This window comes from Solenopsis invicta, chromosome 4 (assembly GCF_016802725.1).
Source record: "Solenopsis invicta isolate M01_SB chromosome 4, UNIL_Sinv_3.0, whole genome shotgun sequence".
Lineage (NCBI taxonomy): Eukaryota > Metazoa > Arthropoda > Insecta > Hymenoptera > Formicidae > Solenopsis > Solenopsis invicta.
The window spans coordinates 19,434,109-19,455,335 of record NC_052667.1 but is presented as its reverse complement, the minus strand read 5'-3'; the positions used below and the strand labels follow the sequence as shown (position 1 = coordinate 19,455,335).

Below are 21,227 nucleotides of genomic sequence, written 5' to 3'. Positions count from 1 at the left end.
TCGAAATGATTTGCGTATCTAATAAAATTGGAGCAACGCGCGAATTAATAGTAACCACCTTTTCATAATTTGATAATGATCGTTAGCTAAGTATTTTCCGTGTTTTGACATGATTTTGCATTAAGAGCCGATTTTGTATCGGAGTTATTCTAGTTTTAATAATTCAGAAATTATTCCACTCTCAATTTAGAAATGGCAGCATTTATCTCGATAGATTTTCGCCGGTTCCGTTCCATCATCTCTTATGTCAAACTCTCGTACCTGAGCAATGTAGCGTACCTCAAGTGCAATTAAGTGAAGGCGATGTTATGTAAGTGATTACATTCCTGAAGATCTATCGCCCTGTCTCATGAAGTGTTTCGTGGTCGTTGACGTTCCATACGCTCTCCTGCGTACTTGAACAATGGCAATCAGAGCGAAGAGACCGCATTGTTACCCGGGCGTGCTTTACGAGCGGCACATATGTTCGAGTATCACCAGGTATGTGATCCCGCCGCATTATAGCACTCGTTCAGGATCACCAGCGAAATCTATCACGGATAAATCACCGTTACCCTCATCGTATACGTAACGTTTATTTCCCGAATTTCTCCACTTTCACTGGCCAGCAATTGCGCATCGTTCATAGTTATTCATTGCACTCGTTGTACGTTATACTTGCGCTGTACTTTCAAGTTGCTATATCTGCGCTGGTGAAAAGATACGGTTTCCTGTCGCGTAATGTTAATGCAAAATGTTAATCGTCATAAAATAGAAAATTTCGTTTTTATTATATCGATTATAATACAATCGAAATTTATTTGAAAAATGTTAATCAATCAGATTGGGTGCAGGTTATAACAAGTTGGGCAAATAAATGATAAAGGTTACACGATATCTCTCGAAGCTATTAATGTCTCATTTAATCAATAACATAACGTATTAATCAGCGAATCTGGATTTTACAAATTATACCTTTCAACTATTAGAAAGCGTGTTCATTAGCATGTTACATATTTGTATGCAGTTCGGTTGTATATATAGATTAACCTTCAACCTACGTAAAATCACAGTTCAATGTATTCGGCCAATCCTTCTTCCACAACGTCCCACGGGGTTTTGCTGATAAAGTCGCGAATGCCGCGAACCATTCGTTTTATATATTCACTCCAAGCGAAATAAGTTATATCGAATTCGAATATTTCGCGACCCATCGCGCTTATTCGTTCCCAAAGTTTGACCACCGCGCGTCATTCCTCCAGAACTATTCTCATAAAATTGAACATCGGAGAGACATGAGCTCAGATGAGCGCGTGCTCAGTTCACAAGTTTTGTGCACACCCACGGTCATCGATTCTGTCCCTCGGAAAATTTTCCAAACTGAGAAGTCACTATCTTTCTACATACTCGCAGTTCATAATTAACGTAACGTCAGAGCTTACGGTCGCGCCGGCCGCTTGCAACCGCGTTTGACATAAAAGCGAAGTAACCTTTATGTCAATAAATTTTCGGAAGTTAATCCGCGAACTCGAGTTTTGAAGATAAATATAATTAATAATTTCTCGTGATAAAAAAGAAGATAGATTAAAGATAAATTTTTAAAAACTATCAAACTATTACTAAATTATTGTATTGTTATTAAATTGTGTTGTTCTAGCGTCATTTAATTAATAATTTCTACGTTAATTATAAACTGCGAATACGTAGAAAGATAGTGACTTCTCAGTTTGGAAAATTTTCCGAGGGACAGAATCGATGACCGTGGGTGTACTTCCAATATACTTACAGTTCATGATTAACGTAACGACCAATAAGCTCTAGTCGTTACATTAATCATAAACTGCGAGTATGTAGAAAGTGGTGACTTCTCAGTTTAGAAAATTTTCCCATGGACAGAATCAAATTCCATGGGTGTATATACGTACATACCATTTGAAAATTCTGAAAGAATTTTCGACAAAATCAAGGAGTTTATTCATCTTTCGTGAGGAGCCTGCGGTAAGGAAAGCGGCTCCTCTATTTTAGCATAGAAAAGAATGAGACAGAAAGTATTTATCAGTATCAACCTAACCTGAAATTAAGTTTATAATAACATTTTATCAAAAATACTTGATTTTTAGAGTATGTAATAATTATTTTTTTGTATTAGAAGGCTCAACAATAACGATTTATATGATTGTGTAATATATCACTTGTAATTTGGAATATAAAATTATGGTGAGATATAGCAACATCGCCATTTTTGAACAGTCGGTCGCACTGAACTTTGAACGTTACATCATAACGTAGTTGCTGCTAGTTGAAAATTTGAATTGACATATGTCATATAATTATGTCAGTGTCTAGACGATGGAAAGGGGGGAAGAAATAAAAATAAAAAGACTATTAAATAATCATAAGAGAAATCGAAAGGGAGGGAGGGAGGGAGGGAGAGAAGAGGATAAATACACTGACAGATAGATAAACAGATATAGAATAGGTTAAGTATGACAGTTGATTGAACATCGCGCGCATTAGATAAAACAAAGTGACATTTTCACATCTCATTGAAATACTTTTGATAAAGGACAGCAATAGTTTCATAATTTATTATCGTTTGTCACACAGAAATCGTGCAATGAATGTTAATCGTGTTTTTACCAACTATTTGTTGATGTATGTAGTTTATAATGAAAAACTTTTATTCAGATGGTAGCATTATTTACGTAGTTATAACGAAATAATCATCATCTGTCTTACTCATAAGAATATATACGTAAAAATCATGATTTTTAGCTTTGGATTTTTCACAAACCATGTAGACAAATTCCGCAAAATTTTAACTGTGAATGTGTTAGTTGCAAAGAGCCTATTGAATTTCATGCAATTCGTAGTATTTTCATAAAGGTGAACAAACTTCTTAAAGTTAAAAAAGTGTATATCTTGCGTTACATAAGAATATTGTATAAGACTTTTTTTAGATGACTTCGCGAATCTTACTTTCCAAATCTTACGACAGCGGCTTGAAGTCGAAAAACGTCTTGACAGAGCTCCGATGATACGCTAAATGTATCTGAAAGAAAAAAAAAAGAGAAAAGGAAAATATTCAACCTTGAATGTCGTTCAGAGAGTGATAATGACTGCCCCATCTACCATGACCGCGGGCAACAAGTGGAACAGGCATGTGAGTGTCTTGCGCACTCGCAGTCTATTATTCCCAAACATTCATTGCAACCGTATGTCTCTCACGCCCGGTATCTTTGATCCATGGGCGCCTACGTGTTTTCGGTCTCAGGTTATCGGCCTCTCACGAGACAACACGTAGTTGTACACTGGTATCCTTTTCACGTATTCGGCACGATGTCCATTTTTATGTCCACTTTAAATTCTTTCTTAGTGTTTTTACCAACAAATTCTATCTTTATTTAAATTTTAATTCGCAAGAAGCTGCTGGATTTCCATTGTGAAAGACCGCGATCTTTAGATTCTTGACAGTATATTGACAATTACATTAACAAATGTAAAAAGATTGCTACAACGTGCATTTCTATGAAACTAACATGTATAACAGTTCAAAAAATTACTTTTGAATACCAGAATGAGACTAGTTATTTTTTCATAGTTTTTTGAATACTGAATATGAATTCAGTTTTCAAATTGCTTCATTATGTTACAATTTTGAGAAATTTGCAGTTAAAATTATAAAATAGGGCTACTTTCATATATTTTATCTTATAACTGCGATATGTGATGTAGAGAAGTTTCATTGCAATCAAAATTAAGTAAACTGTTAAGACCTTCAACCCTCGAAAGGAAATTTTTGTGTCGGTTAACAGTATTCACAGTTAACCATTTGCGCACAGGGAGCATAGTTGCTCTTTTATTATACTTCGGAAAGCTACTAGCTCAATTTTTCACGAAACTTGATATATAGAGATTTATGATAATGCTCTTTTCGGTTCTGAAGTAAAAAATTTGAAATTAAAATTGGCGGATCTAAAATCGCGATTATGAAATAATAAAAAATGAAATAATCATATGATTTTCAGGAAAGTTGAAACTAACATGTTAAACTAACATATTTATAATATAGTACTGTAATTAAATCTGATTATGAGATCAAGAATGTGAAAGTCAAAATGATGGGTTCAATTATGGCGTGGCGGTCATAAAAAAAAGAATAAATATTATTTAACACTAATGAAATTTATAATCTGGAGCTTTACGATAGCAATTTTTTTCTTTTTCTTTTTTTTCTTTCATTGAAATGAAGAGTATTAAAACTCTCCAATTATGAGTTTTATGAAAATCAAGTGATATTTAGCATTTATGCACATTCTTGATCTAAAATCCGAGCACAGTACCATTAGAAATATCTTAGTTTAGATTTTATAAAAATCTGAATATTTTTATTTTCATCTTATTGAGTTATTTTAAGTTCTTCATTTGTTTTTCAAAGTCAATTGTAACATCATCAAAGCAACTGCAGATCAATTGTCATAAAATTTGATTCCATAATTTTTCGAAATAAAAGACGATGATTATTGCCAGTGTACTTATTGTTTATTTCGTTCACATTCGCCACATTCGCCACATTCGCCACATTGAATCCATTACTTTGAATTTTGAATTTTATATTCTGAGATCAGATTCAGATTTAACGATTCCAAAAATTTCTATAATACTAGAATTTTCATGACTTTTTAGCAACCTTTGGCCCTCAAAGAATTAAGTATTAAATTTATTACAGATTTAAATTTAGCGTCCAAAAAACTGTAGGAAATGATAAGCCCTGTTCTACATTTTTTTTTTTTTTGTTGAACTGTGTAACTAGGGAATAATTTCTGAGATAGCACATTAAAAAGATTTAGAGATTGACTAGAATTTTTTCTGAAACGTATTAGTAATAATAAACATGGAAAGAAGGGTTTTGGTGAAACAAATTGAGGACCAAAACATCTATACTTTGCAATACATCAAGATAATGCATTTTTTGTTGTACACACGAAAATGCGATTTGTATTATATCCTGTTTAATTTAGTTTTGCTAAAATACCTAAAAATTTAGTTGGAGATCTGAAAATAATTTTGTTGGACACTTGAAATAATTGGGTTCGTAAATAAATTTTTGAATTGAAAAATTTAATTGTTTTATCAAAATATAAGTACTATGATAACGATTTATTAAAATAAAATCAGTTAATTTGTTTATATTTTTTTAATAATAAAGTTCAAATATTCATAGAAATTCAAATGGATGAAAACGCATCGCTATTGGTGTGACGTCACGATGTTCCTTTTCCGCGTGCTTCGAGCCTTCTGCTGTGTGATAGTTTCGCACAATTATTATTATCAAATTATAAACAAAAAGTAGTTTCAAATATAGCAAATATTTTAGAATCAGGTTTTATTAAAGCTGATTTAACAAATTTGTTTAAAATAGACGTATTTATGGTTTGTGAGTTTATTAAGGAAAATGACAAATTCAACGCTGCTGAAGTTAGGAAATGCAAAATATGCAATGTAAGTTCATTTATTTCTAACATGAAACGAAGAGTATCCTGCAGCCAAAAGATCGGTAACCTCTTTCGTATCTCATTGTCAGTAAGATGAAAGGAATAATTTGCAGTTTGTTCTCTATCGAGTTGACAGGAAAAAATATGTGGCATAACTCCAGATTTCATTTTTATAGGCTCACCCATTGAAGAGAAACAAATATAATTTTCCATGTCATCTTTTAGATAGAAAATATCAACTAAAGAATTATTTGTATAACATATCATTCTTAGATACTATTCTCATAACCTCAAAACTTTAGAAATATAGATACTAATGGAAATAATGGTTTGATATTGAATATTTACAACAAAATGATCATTACAACAAAAATAATTCGATTTTGTTGATTCATGCGGACGTCGAGCCAATCGAAACCACAACTACCTTATTACTTCTTCGCGTAGTACTGTCACAAATACTTTAGCGGGTGCACTTTTCGTAATATTTTTACACAAGAACACCATCGATAATTCATGTTTATTTGTTGTAATAACAATACAGCAGTTCAAATTAAATAAAAATTGAGCATACAGCTGTACTAAGTACTATGTGCATACATACTATGTTTTCGAACAACATCGTGACGTCATTTTCGAGTTCGGATAATCTCGGGCAACTCCGGAGCGTTCAAATGATCAGACGCTCGACTGTGTTTTAAAATTGCTATAACTTTATAAATAAAGAGTAGATTGCAAAAATAAAAAAGTTACAAATATATTTAAATATATTCTATCAATTGACAATGTTATTAAAAATTGACTTAAGAACCGAATTATGAAGAACGTTGAAGCATGATGAATAATTCCGCAAAACGCTTTGACGTTTTAGCAAAAAGCTTGAGCGTCCTACATAATTATTTTTATAGTTTGACAAAGTTATTATCAGATCTGTATTCAATTAAATTTTTAGATACTCTGGCTGATCTATTCTTTTCGTATAATTATTTATGTAGCGATCACTTTAATATTAAATGACTTAAATCCTTTTCTATTTGCTCATTAGCATTGATTTCTAGTTTTCGTTGAGCAACCTTAATAAAAAAAGTGACATTCGTTAACAAGTGGATTAATGGACTCACCTCGCGCTAGTGTGCCAGGTGGCGATCAAGCACGACGTTACGTTATCGGCCGGTACAAAGTCGAAGTTTTGTCGGTACGGCAATGTATCATGCGCAATAGGCCAAGACTGGAGCTGACCAGGAGGCCAATGGGTTCGTATACATTGTCGGCCCAACCCATGATCGGCTCATTCCGGATCAAAGTCACGAGAGACGGTCGCACCATGCTTACCGGCATTTCGCTGCCGTATCGTAGCACCGTATCCTCCGCGATTGCTTTCGTAAACGCGAGCGTGTTGGGCCAGCAGCCAATCAATCTGCGTCCGAGTTAAAGAATAGGTACTGTGAAAGATCGCGCGCACAAGATGAAAGAAAAAAAAAACACGTTCCCTTGCCTTGCGTTCTCCCTGAAAAGGCAACGTTCGATTGCATAGGATACGATCGACATAGATGCGAGTCTACATTCAATTCCCTTATATTTCAGAGTTGTCAAGTTGAGAAATTTTTCCCCAAATTTGGGTTTTGTTATTTTCACGGGAGATTCGTTTGAGAGGATAAAAAGTTCTATACATCATTTATATTTTTTCCTCTCCTAAGCATTCTCTTGATTTTGTTTATCTTCCCCAAAGAATCTTCTTGATAATAACAAAATACAAATTTGGAAAAAAATTTTCTTTATTCGAGTAAATGATTAATAGATCTATCAACAGATCTATACGTCCAAACGATGTGAAGAAGCTCTCTTCTCTGTATTTACACAACAAACATTATTCTAGATAAAAGTAACTTATTGTCGAGATACTCACAACGATGTAATAGCATAAATTTTTTATATCAATTTTTTATAGGATATTCTAGCAACAATAATTTATTTGTCTCCATCGGTGGGCAATAATATCTCTCATTGATGGATCTGATCGTCGACTAAGCAAATAGTTGACAAGTGAACGAAAGCTTGAAAAATGTCGCGTCACTCTGCAACTTACTACGACGACCTCTTAACACGATTCTTGCAGTAGCGTTGTTGCGACATCATTACCTTGAGATGTGGCATCTCTTTTGCGAGCAGCGACATTTGCTTTGTGGCCTGCACGTTGACGTCTGCTATGGTGCGAAGACTTTGATTAGATCGTAAAATCATTGTGCCGTGAAAGATAACGTTCGTCGAGTAGTCTGTTTTGATCTTGCTAGAGCAAGTTCAGGTCGTATTCAGATCGCTCGATCTCAAACAGTTTCCGTAAGAAATCGAAGCGTTTCTCTTTCAAATTTCAATTTGTAATTGAAAAGTATAACAATCTTGTAAAAATCAATGTGTAAGTAACAAACATGTGATAATGAAATGAAACAATGAAATAATTTAATCAATCCAATAAAATAATATAATTAATAATACGTATAAAATTTCCATAAGAACTGAAATAGTTTTACGGACATCTCCATAAGTTACTGCATGCGAGGATTCTGTCCATTTTTTACTCACAAATATATACAATTTTGCTATGTTTGTAGCCACTTGTGCAACATTTTATATAAAGTAACGATAATAATTTAACGAAAAGCTTTTTAAGAGTTTTTGTCGATTTTTTGATAATTTGGCTCATTTAATTGATCGATAATCTGTGTGCTCACCGCAGTATTTTTCGACCAAAAGCTTTCCTAGAAAGCTCAAGCCAATCGTTAATAAGAACTTTATACCTGAAAAATTGTGCTATTTCACTTTCCGTCATATCAACCTCATCTTTAAAACGTTAAAATCTCGTAATTATTTTTTATTATTAGATTCATAAAATTTTTTAAACTATTTTTCTTTAAAACTAGCATTTTGCTTATAACATACATTATGTTATCAGAAAGGCACATTTTGTAGATCAATGGTAGAAGACTTTTTACAATATATAAAATCTAAAATTTAATATTAAACTAATTATTATATTATCATATATAGTTTATAAAGTATAGATAATATTTATGCTACAATAAGAGAAGGCGGAGATAGATGTAAAGTGGTGAAATCCATGATATACGCGTTTAATTCTAGGATAAATTTATTTTGTTATAGTTTATTTAGGCTACATTGTAGAGGATGGTTACATTAGTGTTTTTATAAAAGATGAATTACAGTAGATGTATATTCTTTACGTAATTTTGAGAAGTACGTTAGATATTCATTTTTTAACTTTAGTCTAATTTGAAGTGGCTTTCAAATGATGTAATTGATTTTAATACGTGATGTAATGCAGGCACAAATCTGAAATATAAAGTTATATTATGTATAAGAGAGAGTCGTGAACTACTTGTTAATCAAAACCATTCTATCGTGACTAATGTTATAATCATATTGTAGACGTTGCATAATACATTTATTTTTCAAGTTTATAACTTTATTTACGTTCCTCGTCATAAGAAATTATAACAAACATATGTTATATACTGTTTATATGTATATTTTATATATATAATATTATATATATTTTTATGTTATATACTATACTATATATTTATTATAATATTGATTACAATTTCAAATTGCTAGTGGTAGCTGATACAATATCGTAACACTCTTACGTGTGACTAGCCATCGCGGTTTCTGGGCTCACGTTTTGAGAGTTATCGAAATTCTCAGTGTCACCTTTATCCATGTTAAACTTAAATTGCGAACTCGCGGTGCACCTCACGGGACTACGAAATTTCATTGAATAATGTATTCAAACCCAGAAAAGAATATAACGAGATCATTGACAAGTTAAATCAAAGCACAATAGATACATGCGCAAGATGACTCGACGTTTCGAAAGTACACAGGTCAAGTATCGACGTTTGTCGGTTACCTCGCTCGATTGTAATACATATAAGTTTTGTTGACAGTAGACAAACAAAAAGATCATCAGTGTACATCAAAGTAGCGAATTATTGTCCAAATTCTGTTCATTTCTTCAAAATTCAATTAGAATGAATTAAAAGTATCTTTACCATAAATATATTGATACTATGATAATGATTATGTGAAACACATGTTGCAAATGCTAAAGCAAGGTTTCAGCAAAATCAGAATTTGCAAATTAATCGAATTTTTACGCAAATTTCTATATACGATCCTAAGATTTAGAGACGTGCAATTTATAAAATTGTACATTGCGATTGTGGCCTTTCTTGCAGAATTCCTGCAAGAATTGCAGTGACATACTGTATCGTGATTTTTATTGCGGATATAATTTGGAATTATGCGTGTTTTTGTATCGTAAGTGCAATTTTCATGCGCGTATTATTTTATATCACAAACATGATTAAACTTTGTAATTTTATGTGATTTAAAACAATCGAAATGTATAATCAAATTTTTAAACTCACTTTAAAAAGAAACAACATATAAAGACATAATCAATATGAAAATTATTCATGAGATTTTCTTATTTTTCATACGTGGGAGATAACATTAATTGCAGGAGCAAAAATATGTTGTGGTAATTAAATATTTAGTTGTAACATATGGATAGTTAAAACTTTAGCGCCATAATTTAATTAGTTGTTGGAATTATAGGTAAGAGTCATAAAAAGAATGCCCACTTTCTTACGGAATTTGGATCTCCGTTGAACAGCATAACATACTCTTAATTTATCAAAATTTTCGTAGAATTCGCAAGTTTGAAAGTTGACACGGAATAGCTGAAAGTAATTTTCGAAGGATTTGAATAACAAAAGAGGATTTAAATAAAAAGCTAAGCAATAAAATCAGAGATATAATCCATTGAGATATTTAATGAAAATGGTATTTTACGATGTTACGGTAGTTGTGGGACATACTGATTTATCTGAATTAAAAATGACGTAATTAATTTGACAATTAGAACAACGAATTAGCAACAAAATAGCACAAAAGAAGTATGTTTGGTTATTTAAATTTTGATTTTTTTCTAATGACTATGCTAATTTAAATTTAACTTTTATCGAATCAGCTGAAACAATAAAATCGCGAAAAAGCACTAAATTTCTGTTGATTTTATTTGAGTGTGCTGCATTAACTGTGTTAACTTAATAGCCAATTTAATGAATGCAATAGTTATTCAGTAAAATATCTGCCGTAGCTAGAGAATTATGTTCAGTTTGGGTTCCGAGTGAAGTCATGTGTCTCATTAATCAATAGGAAGGCACTCACAAAGTACGAAACAAAAGGTTTTGATTGTGAAATTAAAGTCTGACGAACGTACGGATTTTATTTATTTTTCAACTTTCTCTTCATTATCGGAGCATTCTAAAACTATAAAGACATTGTTAGTTGCTCAAGATATTTGATATATCCCAAATATCATATAACTATTATTATTACATGCGCACAACACTTAAATAATAACTGTACGATATTTATCGCAAGATCAGTACTATTCTACAATTGTAAACAAAATATAAGCATTTTGAAAAATTATATTCGTAAGAAAGAATATATAGAGTTTGAAGAATATTTTTTGGAATTAAAATAAATTACGTTTTACTGTATCATTTTTGTGTAAGAGTATGAATGAGATATGTTCACGAATTAAACTTTTTCTTTAAGTATAACGTCGTATTGGTAAAATGTGTCAACGTTTATTGCTATATTTAGATCGTTATATAAGCAATTTTTTTTCAATTTTTTGTCACATTAATATTTACCAATACTATAAAAAATATTTTTACATAACGTATTATTATTATTGTTTAACTTTTGTTCATTGTTATTTTGGAGCTACCAATTCCAAAATGCTTCTGTAAAAGACATATTATAAAGAAAGGTGGAGCAAAACAGGGTGGTGAGGTAAAACGGGATATCCCCGCGCGATTCGAAAGCAAGAATCACAATCAAGCATACGTGCTAGATATAGTCCATTGATCGTTGGAAGTTATTCACAAATCAACAAAGTAGGCAGTTGCATTATTGAGTTAGATCATAATTTATTTTTTTTGCGATTTCCTTATAATTTTATCTCATTTTTCACTTGTAACATTAGTATTAAATTATAATATACTTTTAAAGTGTATCTCATCTTGCATATGAGAATACCCCGTCTTATCCCATCCATGGGGCAAGATAGGGAGAAATGCCTTTTTTATTTTTGTTAAATAAAGTTAATAATCTTCTCTGAAGATTTTATTTAATGATAGTTATATTAAAAGATTGATCTCTGAAGAATATTTAAGAAGTAAAGATGATTCATTGATTTTGAAAACTTAGCTTTTATTCATAATCAAACCTTAACTACATCATTTTGCCCTATATACATGCAAGAAATATCCAATCTACAATTTTTATTTTTTGAATTATTGTAATCAGTAGGTAATCCCCATACATTTTTCTACGAAAAAAAAAGATCCAAGCTTAATATACGCTTAAAATCAATAAAAAACAGTTTTTACCTACATTTTTAATCACATCAAATATTTGGATTTTTCTCAAAATGGACTTTATGTGGATTGGACGTTTCCTGCATATCTATGGCCACATATGCGAATATAAAAAGCGATTTTTCTCCATTTTTTTAAGTTGAAAACATCCTCAAAAATTAGTCGAATCTACATCGCATTATGATTTAAGAAGAAAACAATCGCGGTGCTGATGACATATCCCAAAATTGTACACTTAGACATTCAGGGTTCACGACGCTATATAGCATCTACGAAGCATTCGCGTAGAAGTCTGGCGTGAAATAATATCGCTAGAAGAGGCGTAGGTGAGCTATAAAGGTGTACCCGTCGTTGAAGACAGAAATGTTGTGAAGGAGAAAAAGATAGAATGTGCGCGCGCACGCGCGCGCGTACACACACACACACACACACACACACACACACACAAACATACTCGATTACACAGTAAATCGAGAGACGAAGAAGGAAGGAAGTAGGCGAGACTCGTTGCGCGAAGACGACGAAGGTAGCGGAGGGTGGCACAGTGAAGGAGGGAAGGGGAGACACGTTGCTCTCCCCCCGGGGTCCCTACACTCGACCTCCTCTCGCCCCCTCCAGCGGCGCGAATCACCGCTTCTCGCTTACCCCCTCCGGCGAACACCGCCGGGGTCTTACGACGCGGCGGAGGGGTACGCGCGTCACGCATGCCTCCTCGTGCTCTCATACTCGCTTCGTCGGGCCGATCGTGCGCACGTGCTTCGTCGCATCTCCTGCCGATCTCACTCTCAGCCGCGATCGTATCGGTCGTCGTCTCCAGCGTGCACTCGATGTTGATGCCTCAGTGACGCACACCTAGATTGATAGTTGTACGCGAGGTGACGACGCACGCTGCACAATTGGCAAATAGGCGCGATATGTGAATTTTTTCTTTCTTTTCTTCACAAATAAAATGTGGAAGTGTGAGGGCGCGGTGTAGTGTGTGACTTCGATTGAACAATTACGTCACAGTGAGTATCGAATAAAAAAACTACGTGCGAACGATTTTTCCTGCAAATATTGTGTGATCCAAGTGCGCGATTTTCGTCGTGTCGGTCGAGTGCACCGTTGCGAGCGTAATTTTGAATCGACAAAGGTTTTCTATGCTATATATCGCAGCTCCGCGGGCGAACAAAGACAACGCGAGCGAAAGCGATAACAGTGTAACGATAGTAGCACCGACGTTAGTTGCTGCTTCCGATCCCTTCTTGAATCTATCAATGCGCGATATACTCGCGTGGACAGCAAACTCTTAACTCGAATGCCGATCAGCTATCATCGTTACGGTCGCCAATAGCGTTTGGCATCGATCTCGATCGCGGATTGATCCTCTAAGGCTCCGCGCGCGCGTGCGCGCGAACCAAAGGTCTTCGTTCGATCAAGAGCCTCTCGTTCCTCGGAAAAATCGGAGCGATACAAAGAGGGACAGATAATAGCGCGCTGTCTTCCCGCTCGAGGAGGATCACTCGCCTTTCTCAAGTCGCTCGTTTCATCAACCACGGTTTCCGCAAGAGTAAATTCATTCCGCATTCATTCGCTCGCCGAAAGTCGAGCTTATTTACATCTCTTTGCGATATTATTGTGCCCTGGCGTTTTTCTTTACTATCGAGCCATCGTAAGAATTCGGCGCCGTCGAGTTGAATGCCCGAAGTCTTTTCATTGTATGAGAAGAGACGCTTATTCATAGGATTATTCGAAAGGAATGTGTGACTATCCGTAGTGAATTTAATTCTCGCTGCAGCTTTTCCCTCTCGTTATTTAGAAACGAGCGATAGAAAAGCGCTTCTCAATTTCGTCCGTTACCTGAATAAGAAAGTATCGTTTTGTTAACGAATAACAATTTCGCAAACGGCTATTCAATGAACCATTAATGACAGAAATCCTCTTTCCTGTATATTTATAGTTCTTCTGTTACCGCGTCGCAATTACTATCGCGACTGCGTTAATGATATCTTCTACTTGCTATTCGCGGATCATCAAGAACTAAAAAAACTGAAGGACACATTGAAGCGAGGAATAAAATCTAACGATTTGTATATTGAGGTGTAGAAGTAGGAAAAAGTTAAAAAATTTGAATCTGACGGTTTTAAAATCATTCAAAGCAAGTTCTTTCTTCAAATAATTTTATCACTAAAATTGATTCATAAAACTTTTCATTCAACAAAACTAAGATTTTCTTTAGTCTTTAGTTTTTTTTTTATACTACGTCGTACGATTAGGACTACGTTAAACTGGATTCTTAAATTTTTTCATTTAACAAAACGAAGATGTTTTAGTTTTTAACTTCAAATAAAAAAAAAATATATATATATATAATTTTTATCAAAACAATAGTCCAGTCGTAAGACTCGAGCAAACAAAATCAATATTTCTTCCATAAATTTGCTGTAAATTCAAATAGCAAGTAGCAAATAGCCAGAGTCATTGAACCGAAGCGAATTATCGGCGCAATCAGATCGACGCGCCGTCTCGTGCGGGATCTATCGTTATTCTCTGACGATAACGATCCACGTGCCTCTTATCGATCTACGCGCACCAAAAGTAGACGAATCCAGCGAGAGGTTATCCATCAAGCGAATACTTTTGGGCCCGCAGGCCGCGCGCGCGGAGAACGCGCTTATCTCGATAATGGTTATCGAATAGACGAGAGAGAGGCGAACCGGAGACTCCAGTCGAGTATAAAAGAAGAAAAAGTAGACAAGAATCACCGCGAGAACCATCGAGCGGCGGAGGGCGACCTCGAGATAAGGGAGGACAGCAACGGGGAGGAGCTCGCCGATTGTAAATTATATTCACCCGCGCGTCGCGATCGCGGAAAAATCGGCCGAGCGGACGAAATAATTATTGTGTGCCCTCTCTCGCTCTCTCGCTTCCTCTCTCTTTGCGCGTGTACTCGGTGAGAGAGGAGACGGAAGGAGGATTAATCGCGCCATGCCGATCGCGACGTGAATCGAATGCGAGGCTCGCCGCGCGCCGCGTCGTCGTCGAAGGGCAGAGAACGCCTTTGGCGCAAAGCGATCGGCAAAGTGTCATCGCCGCGATCATCCATCGCCGAGCGGGAGGAGAAGCTGGTGGTGGTGGTGGTGGTGGCGGTGGCGGTGGTGACAGTGGTGGAACAGGAGTGAGATTCGTCATCTGGATGCCAGTTCTCGAGGGCGGAGTGCGAAAAAGGGCCGTGCGTAAAATGCGGATGAGAATCTGCGCCGCGACCAAGGAGTCCTACACGCTCCTCTCCAAGAAACGGTAAAGATTTGCTTCTCTGTTTCATTTTGTCTTTTTAGGACCCAAGTACATAGGGAGAACAGCGAATAAAAAAAAATAAAAAATAAAAACAATTCAATATGTTCATGGGAAAACGTATGAAACGTTCCTTATTCCCCGTTCATTCCCAGGCAACAACTCGATGTCGCGGGATGTTCGAAGTATGTCATGAATTGTCTTGTCTACGTCGTTGAAAAATTCGACGTCTAAAATATGACCCAAGGATGTCGTTTGGACATTTCGTAATAATACCATTTACGCAGACATTTTAGAGACGTCCAAGAAACGTCATCAATATATCCGATCTTTTAACTCGTAAAAATTGAATTTTTAAAACTGTAATTTTATTAAATAATATTAGATGAATTTATTGTACAAATTTAACGTACGGATATTTCGATAATTCTGAAACAGTTTTTATCGTTATACAATAGACGTTTAAGGATGTCCAAATGGATGTCTTGTAAATTGCACGCAATACGCGACATCGCCGATAATTGAGTGCGACAAAGTTGCATTTCTCGTAAACAAAATCCATATGCGATAGATTAAACGGGGCAGCGTTATGGGATATTTTCACTCTTGTTTTGACAATAGTATGTTTTTAAACAAAAGGATTTCTCTTGAAATTGAGGTGAAAGTAACAGTATTTTGTAAATAAAATTTGGTAGAATTTTTTTTAGTCCTAAAAATTAATTCCTGGAAGATGTTTATATCAAAATATATTAATATAACTATTATATAACTATTATATAACTATTATATAACTATATTCTTTTTAATGCAATTAATACAATGCACATGTCTAAAAGACGTCGCAAAAGCGTTTTCACGATGTCATTTTAAATATGTGTGCTATCTGGGTTAACAGATGTCTTTAGGCTTTACACTATACGTCCTAATGACGTCCACTGTATGTCTTTGAGTGGTATATTGTATTGTAGAAAAGACGTCCCCGGGATGCCTTCGGGCCACGTTCGATACGTCAAACGGACGTCCATCGACATACGTCAATCGTTGTTTAGGTTAGGTTAGGTTATTCCGCTGATTGTATTTGAGCCTTTACTGTTCGTAATACGAAGTATTTGTTCGCCGAGCCTTCTTGATCGCGGAAAATAATTGCGGCCGCTAATAGAAAATCTTCACGTCTGATTGCGCGCGATATCTCGCGACGAGCACGTGCGCGCCTCATCTTCCGCGTCTTTTCCTCTATTCACGCACGGACCTCGTTCCAGTTCGCGCACACATTTAAACGCTACGTATCCGCGTCACCGCGTTCCGATTTCCGTCAAACGGTGTCCGTTCTCCTTTAGCGAACGCGATACGCTAAAGTCGAGCGGCCGGCGCGGCGCAGCGGCCGTGGTTACAGTTAAGGCGTACGACGACCGTACGAAAGAGCGGAAAAAGAAGACTTCGGAGCTATAGGAGGGGAACGGGCGCAAGTCGATCAAACCCGTAATCATAATTTACGGACGAAATATTTATGGACTGTCATTTCGTAAATTACCGCTTGAGATTACGGCTCGTTACATGGCTGCACTCACGCGCGCGCGCAATATTGCGAGTGAAAGAGAAGAGGGAAACAGAGAGAGAGAGAGCGAGCAGGGACAGAGCCAGACCGGGCCGTGTAACGGACGCATTCTAACTTTTAACGACGTTGCACATTCTCCATGTGCGAGAAGAATGACGATGCGAAATTTCACGATCCATTGCGAATTCGTCAAAATTGCATCTCCGTACGGCGCGGGGTGCGCGATACCGCGATTTTGCTCGATATTTTATTTTGACCGCGTAAAGTGCCGACACTTCGGCATCAACCATTTCGGATAACTATTTTCCCAAGATCTGACTGTCTTTTTAGTTTTTACTAGAATGATAGTTTATTACCTTATTAATTTTTATAATTTATTATTTATTTTCTATATTAATTTACTGTATGTTATTTATTATAAAAATTACATTGCTTAACGAAAAATAACTTTTCGAGCACAAAAACGAAGAACAACTTTGATATCTGAACTAGTGTTCAGTCATCTAAAAACTTTTAAGTCTAAATAACATTAAAAAAATGTATCTAATAGATTCAAATACCTGATAATTTCGTAATTTTGATGCAAGATCTTACATTAATTACAAATATTTTTTAAGCATAATTGACATGAGATACAACAAAAAATGAATTTTCCAAGAGCTGAATGACCTAACAACATATTTAATTTTAATTACAATAAAACTTCTTTAACACGTTACATATACCCTGAACTAAACGTTGACATGATAACTGCATAATGCCAGCATGCGTGCAATGGCATGTTGTCATTATGATGTCCAGCTATCCCCGCATCTGATGAGTATAGTGATGGCTGATGGCACATCGTATTCACCACGCTATGTGAGCATTGTGCGAGTATCTTGTACATCAAATTGATGTCATAAGCTACGAAAGATTCTCAAACTCTAAATTTAAATCTATTAATAAATTAAACGTACGATAAATTTCTTTCTGATGATAAAACTATCTTTATAATTAGCACGCCGCAGTTACATTATACTTCCTGAACGTCATTCTTGCATTATACTGTACTTGGCAATAAACTGACTTGAAATGTCAACTGCACATCACCACATTATAACATCATGCAAACATTATCTACTTATCATACAAAGTGACACAGTGATTGCATATTGCTTGTATGAGCACAACATGCTAATTATCGGAGAACAGAGAGAATTTTCTTTTAGAATTTAACCTTAAAAATCGAATTGAATACAATACGGTAGTAGTGAGACAACTTGGCACTCGACGAATTTTACTATTTATTGTTAGAGAAAAGAATCAGCAACTATAAATTTGTAAACAAATAGCAGCATCTCAGCTATGTATTACAAAGTTGTAATAAAAACAATAATTATATCAACAAAATTGTACGAATAAATAAAATACAATGTTTATATATGAACTAAGAAAGTAATATTAACTGTTTGCAGGGTTGGATACTAACTAGTTAAAGAGCTAAAAGTTAATTAATAAAGTTAAAAATAGTTAATAACTTCTAACTTAACTTACTTAATTGTTAATGATTTAATTTTTAATTTTAACTAGTTATTTTTTAAATACATTAACTTTAATTCATTAACGTTTTTACCAAGTTAAAAATTTATCTATGTGTGAGAAAAAATTGTAAGAGAAAAATACATTCCCGTATAATTTCCTGTATAAACAAGATTTCTTCGTTATATTATACAAACTTAATTTACAAATAAAATATTAAGTTTGTTGATTCATATTATAATTGTTTTGAGTAATTTAACTTTAAAAATACGATTTTGTAATTTAATATTATGACCAATGTTTTTTTTAAAATAATTTCTAATTTAACTCAAGTTAATTTAATCTTAACGTGAGTTTTAACTAGTGAGTTTTTTGTTCATATAACTTTCGTAACTAAATTGATTTTATAAACCATTAACTTTAACTTAATTTAGTTAAAAAAAATGTATCAACTTACCCAACCCTATTTGTAATAAAATTGTTGGATAGACTATAGAAAAATAATAATGCAAATGTACGCGATAGAAAAGTTAAACCGATTAAGACCAACTCGAAATCCCTCGTTCTCATTCCTATCTTAGGGTTCTGTATTACTTCACTGCTAGCATAGTTATTCCCATTAAATTGGCCGTACTGGAAATATGTAATTGTCATAATTTATTTGTAGTAAAGCCTATACAATTATGTAATTATAGTTGAGTGCTATTTTACTGTAAATTAATAGTTGCACGTATTGTTGCCGTAATGATACAAACTATTTTATAATTATTGCAACTAAATTTTGATTGAACGTCAATTTTATGCTTTCATTTTTATAGTTGCCACTATTATAAATTTTTCTCCGAGTGTATGACTACCACAGTTTTAAGGGCTCTTTGTGTATTGCAGTTACAATATGTCGAAATACTAAAATAATCCTTTTGCAATCTCAGACGTAAATTTCTGAAAATTACGATAAGAGTAATTCGATGCAGCGCCCGATAGCTATGAGAAACATACACCTCTAATCTTACATTTCATCTGTTTTTATTTTGTGTTGAACAACGTTATTTGATTCTGTTGTATTCTCACAACGCTACTGTTGAGATCCCCGTGTACTCCAGCGTAACATTTTACACACGGTTGTGTAACTAAATACGAATGTGTAATTTGACGGCGCTGTTTTGCGTACGTAAATCAGACGCTTATGACATGCAATCACATTTAGAAAAAAATAGAGGAAGGGAGGAGGGGAGGAGGGCGGGGGATACTCACTGCCAAATGGACGATATGATCGATGCTCCATTAAGCTTCCTCGTTTATACATATATGTAGTATAGGCGCGATCGATTTACGTGGCAGCGGCCTCGACTCGGGCGATTTGCCCGCGGATAGGAATAACTTTGCTCGATCTTTAAAATATGCGTGAAGATAAATGCGACACGCAAGTCGCCCGGCTAACGTTTCTCTCGCGATTGTTGCGTGATCCGGCATATTTGCAGGTTCGATCCGAAGCGAAAGTCGTCTCGCTTAAGCCACGCTTATGTCCACGAGGCGAACGTCGACGCGCCGAGATACGTTTACCCCGGCGCGTTCACCGCGAACGGAATTATAATAATTCGCGGCGCGTCGCCATAAATATTTATTCGCACATAGCTGTGTACTTCGGTTATTTACACAGCCGCGTATAGAGGATCCTAAACAACCCCTTGGAGATTTTCGGTATCCGATTACCATTTGCCAGTGTGTATACGACGGATAACGACTGGGAACTGTCCGTGCGTTTTATTTCGTCGGAATGAATGCGCTAGTGAATGCTTTACAGCTGTTCGCTGCGAGAATGAATTATTATCCTTTTTACCGCTAGCGTCGTAGACTAGCACATAATCGTTAGCATCAGCATAATTTGTCATTAACATAATCGACGAAGATCGAGAATCCGAAAAGATCTTACAGATAAATTTTTGGAGAATTTTCGGAAGGGGGAGGGGGGTTATAATAAAAGTATTTATTATAACTGGAATAAAAATAAAAATTAAACAATTGAGAAACTGATATGTTGGCTGAATTATTTATATTGTAACTTTATTGTAGTAAGAAGTTACATTATGTACTGAAATACGAATTTGGTAATAGCTACTAAATGTTGAATAAAATGCCAATTAAGTGTTTGGTTAATATAACTTTACTTTTTTAAGTAATTTAGTAAGTATGATCTATGTTTAGTAGTATTTACAAAATATTTAGAAAAGTAAAATTACTTTCGGTTATATTGACCAAATATTTAATTGGCATTATTTTACTCGACATTTGATAGCTATTACCAAAACTTTTTTCAGTATGCGTACATAAATTATAAATTTTATATTGCAAATGATACATTGCTATCCCATTTTTCCACCTCAAATATCTTGTTGATAATGCATTATTGTGAAAAATGTTTTATACAAAAAATGTATCGTCTAAAAAGAGACAAATAATGATAAAATCAATTTTTGAATAAATCTGTTTCTCAAGGTTATATAAAAGTTTTATTTTTTTTAATGGATTATAATATATATATTTTTTAATAATATAATATGATTATATTTTCATTTAAAAATATTGGAACTATAAAAATATCAGTTAAATACTTTATACTTTATTCTGGCATATTTCCATGTAAAGTATTGAGTTTTCGATAACTCTATCTTCTTTCCAAGATACTTTATTACTCCGATACTTTTTGCTTATTTATTATTATTAATTTATTTGAAGAATAATTTGTTGATTAGCTTAATTTAATTTTATATAGATATATCGCTTATTTCTTGTACTTGATTCTCAACGCGTTGACAACAAATTACTTTTTACTTATATTAAATTGGAATCGATCTTAATAACAATCTTAATTTATTATCGTAACTAGGGGCTCAGAAGTTTGTGATGAGATCCTGTATTGCACACTGA

At 34.5% G+C, this 21,227-nt stretch overlaps 1 protein-coding gene across 5 annotated transcripts in view; it reads left to right on the top strand.

The window, feature by feature from the left end:
* Positions 1 to 21,227, top strand: part of LOC105202616 (rap1 GTPase-activating protein 1) — a 288,123-nt gene that overhangs the window by 101,573 nt on the left and 165,323 nt on the right. Inside the window, exon 1 of one of the 5 annotated variants that reach the window (XM_039447979.1) lies at positions 11,211 to 15,229. The exons of the other annotated variants lie outside the window; for them this stretch is intronic. Within the exon in view, the coding sequence (XP_039303913.1) occupies positions 15,126 to 15,229 (104 nt within the window). The 5' untranslated portion in view covers positions 11,211 to 15,125. Of the gene's footprint in view, positions 1 to 11,210; positions 15,230 to 21,227 lie in introns of those variants that run through there. 5 annotated transcript variants of the gene reach the window in all.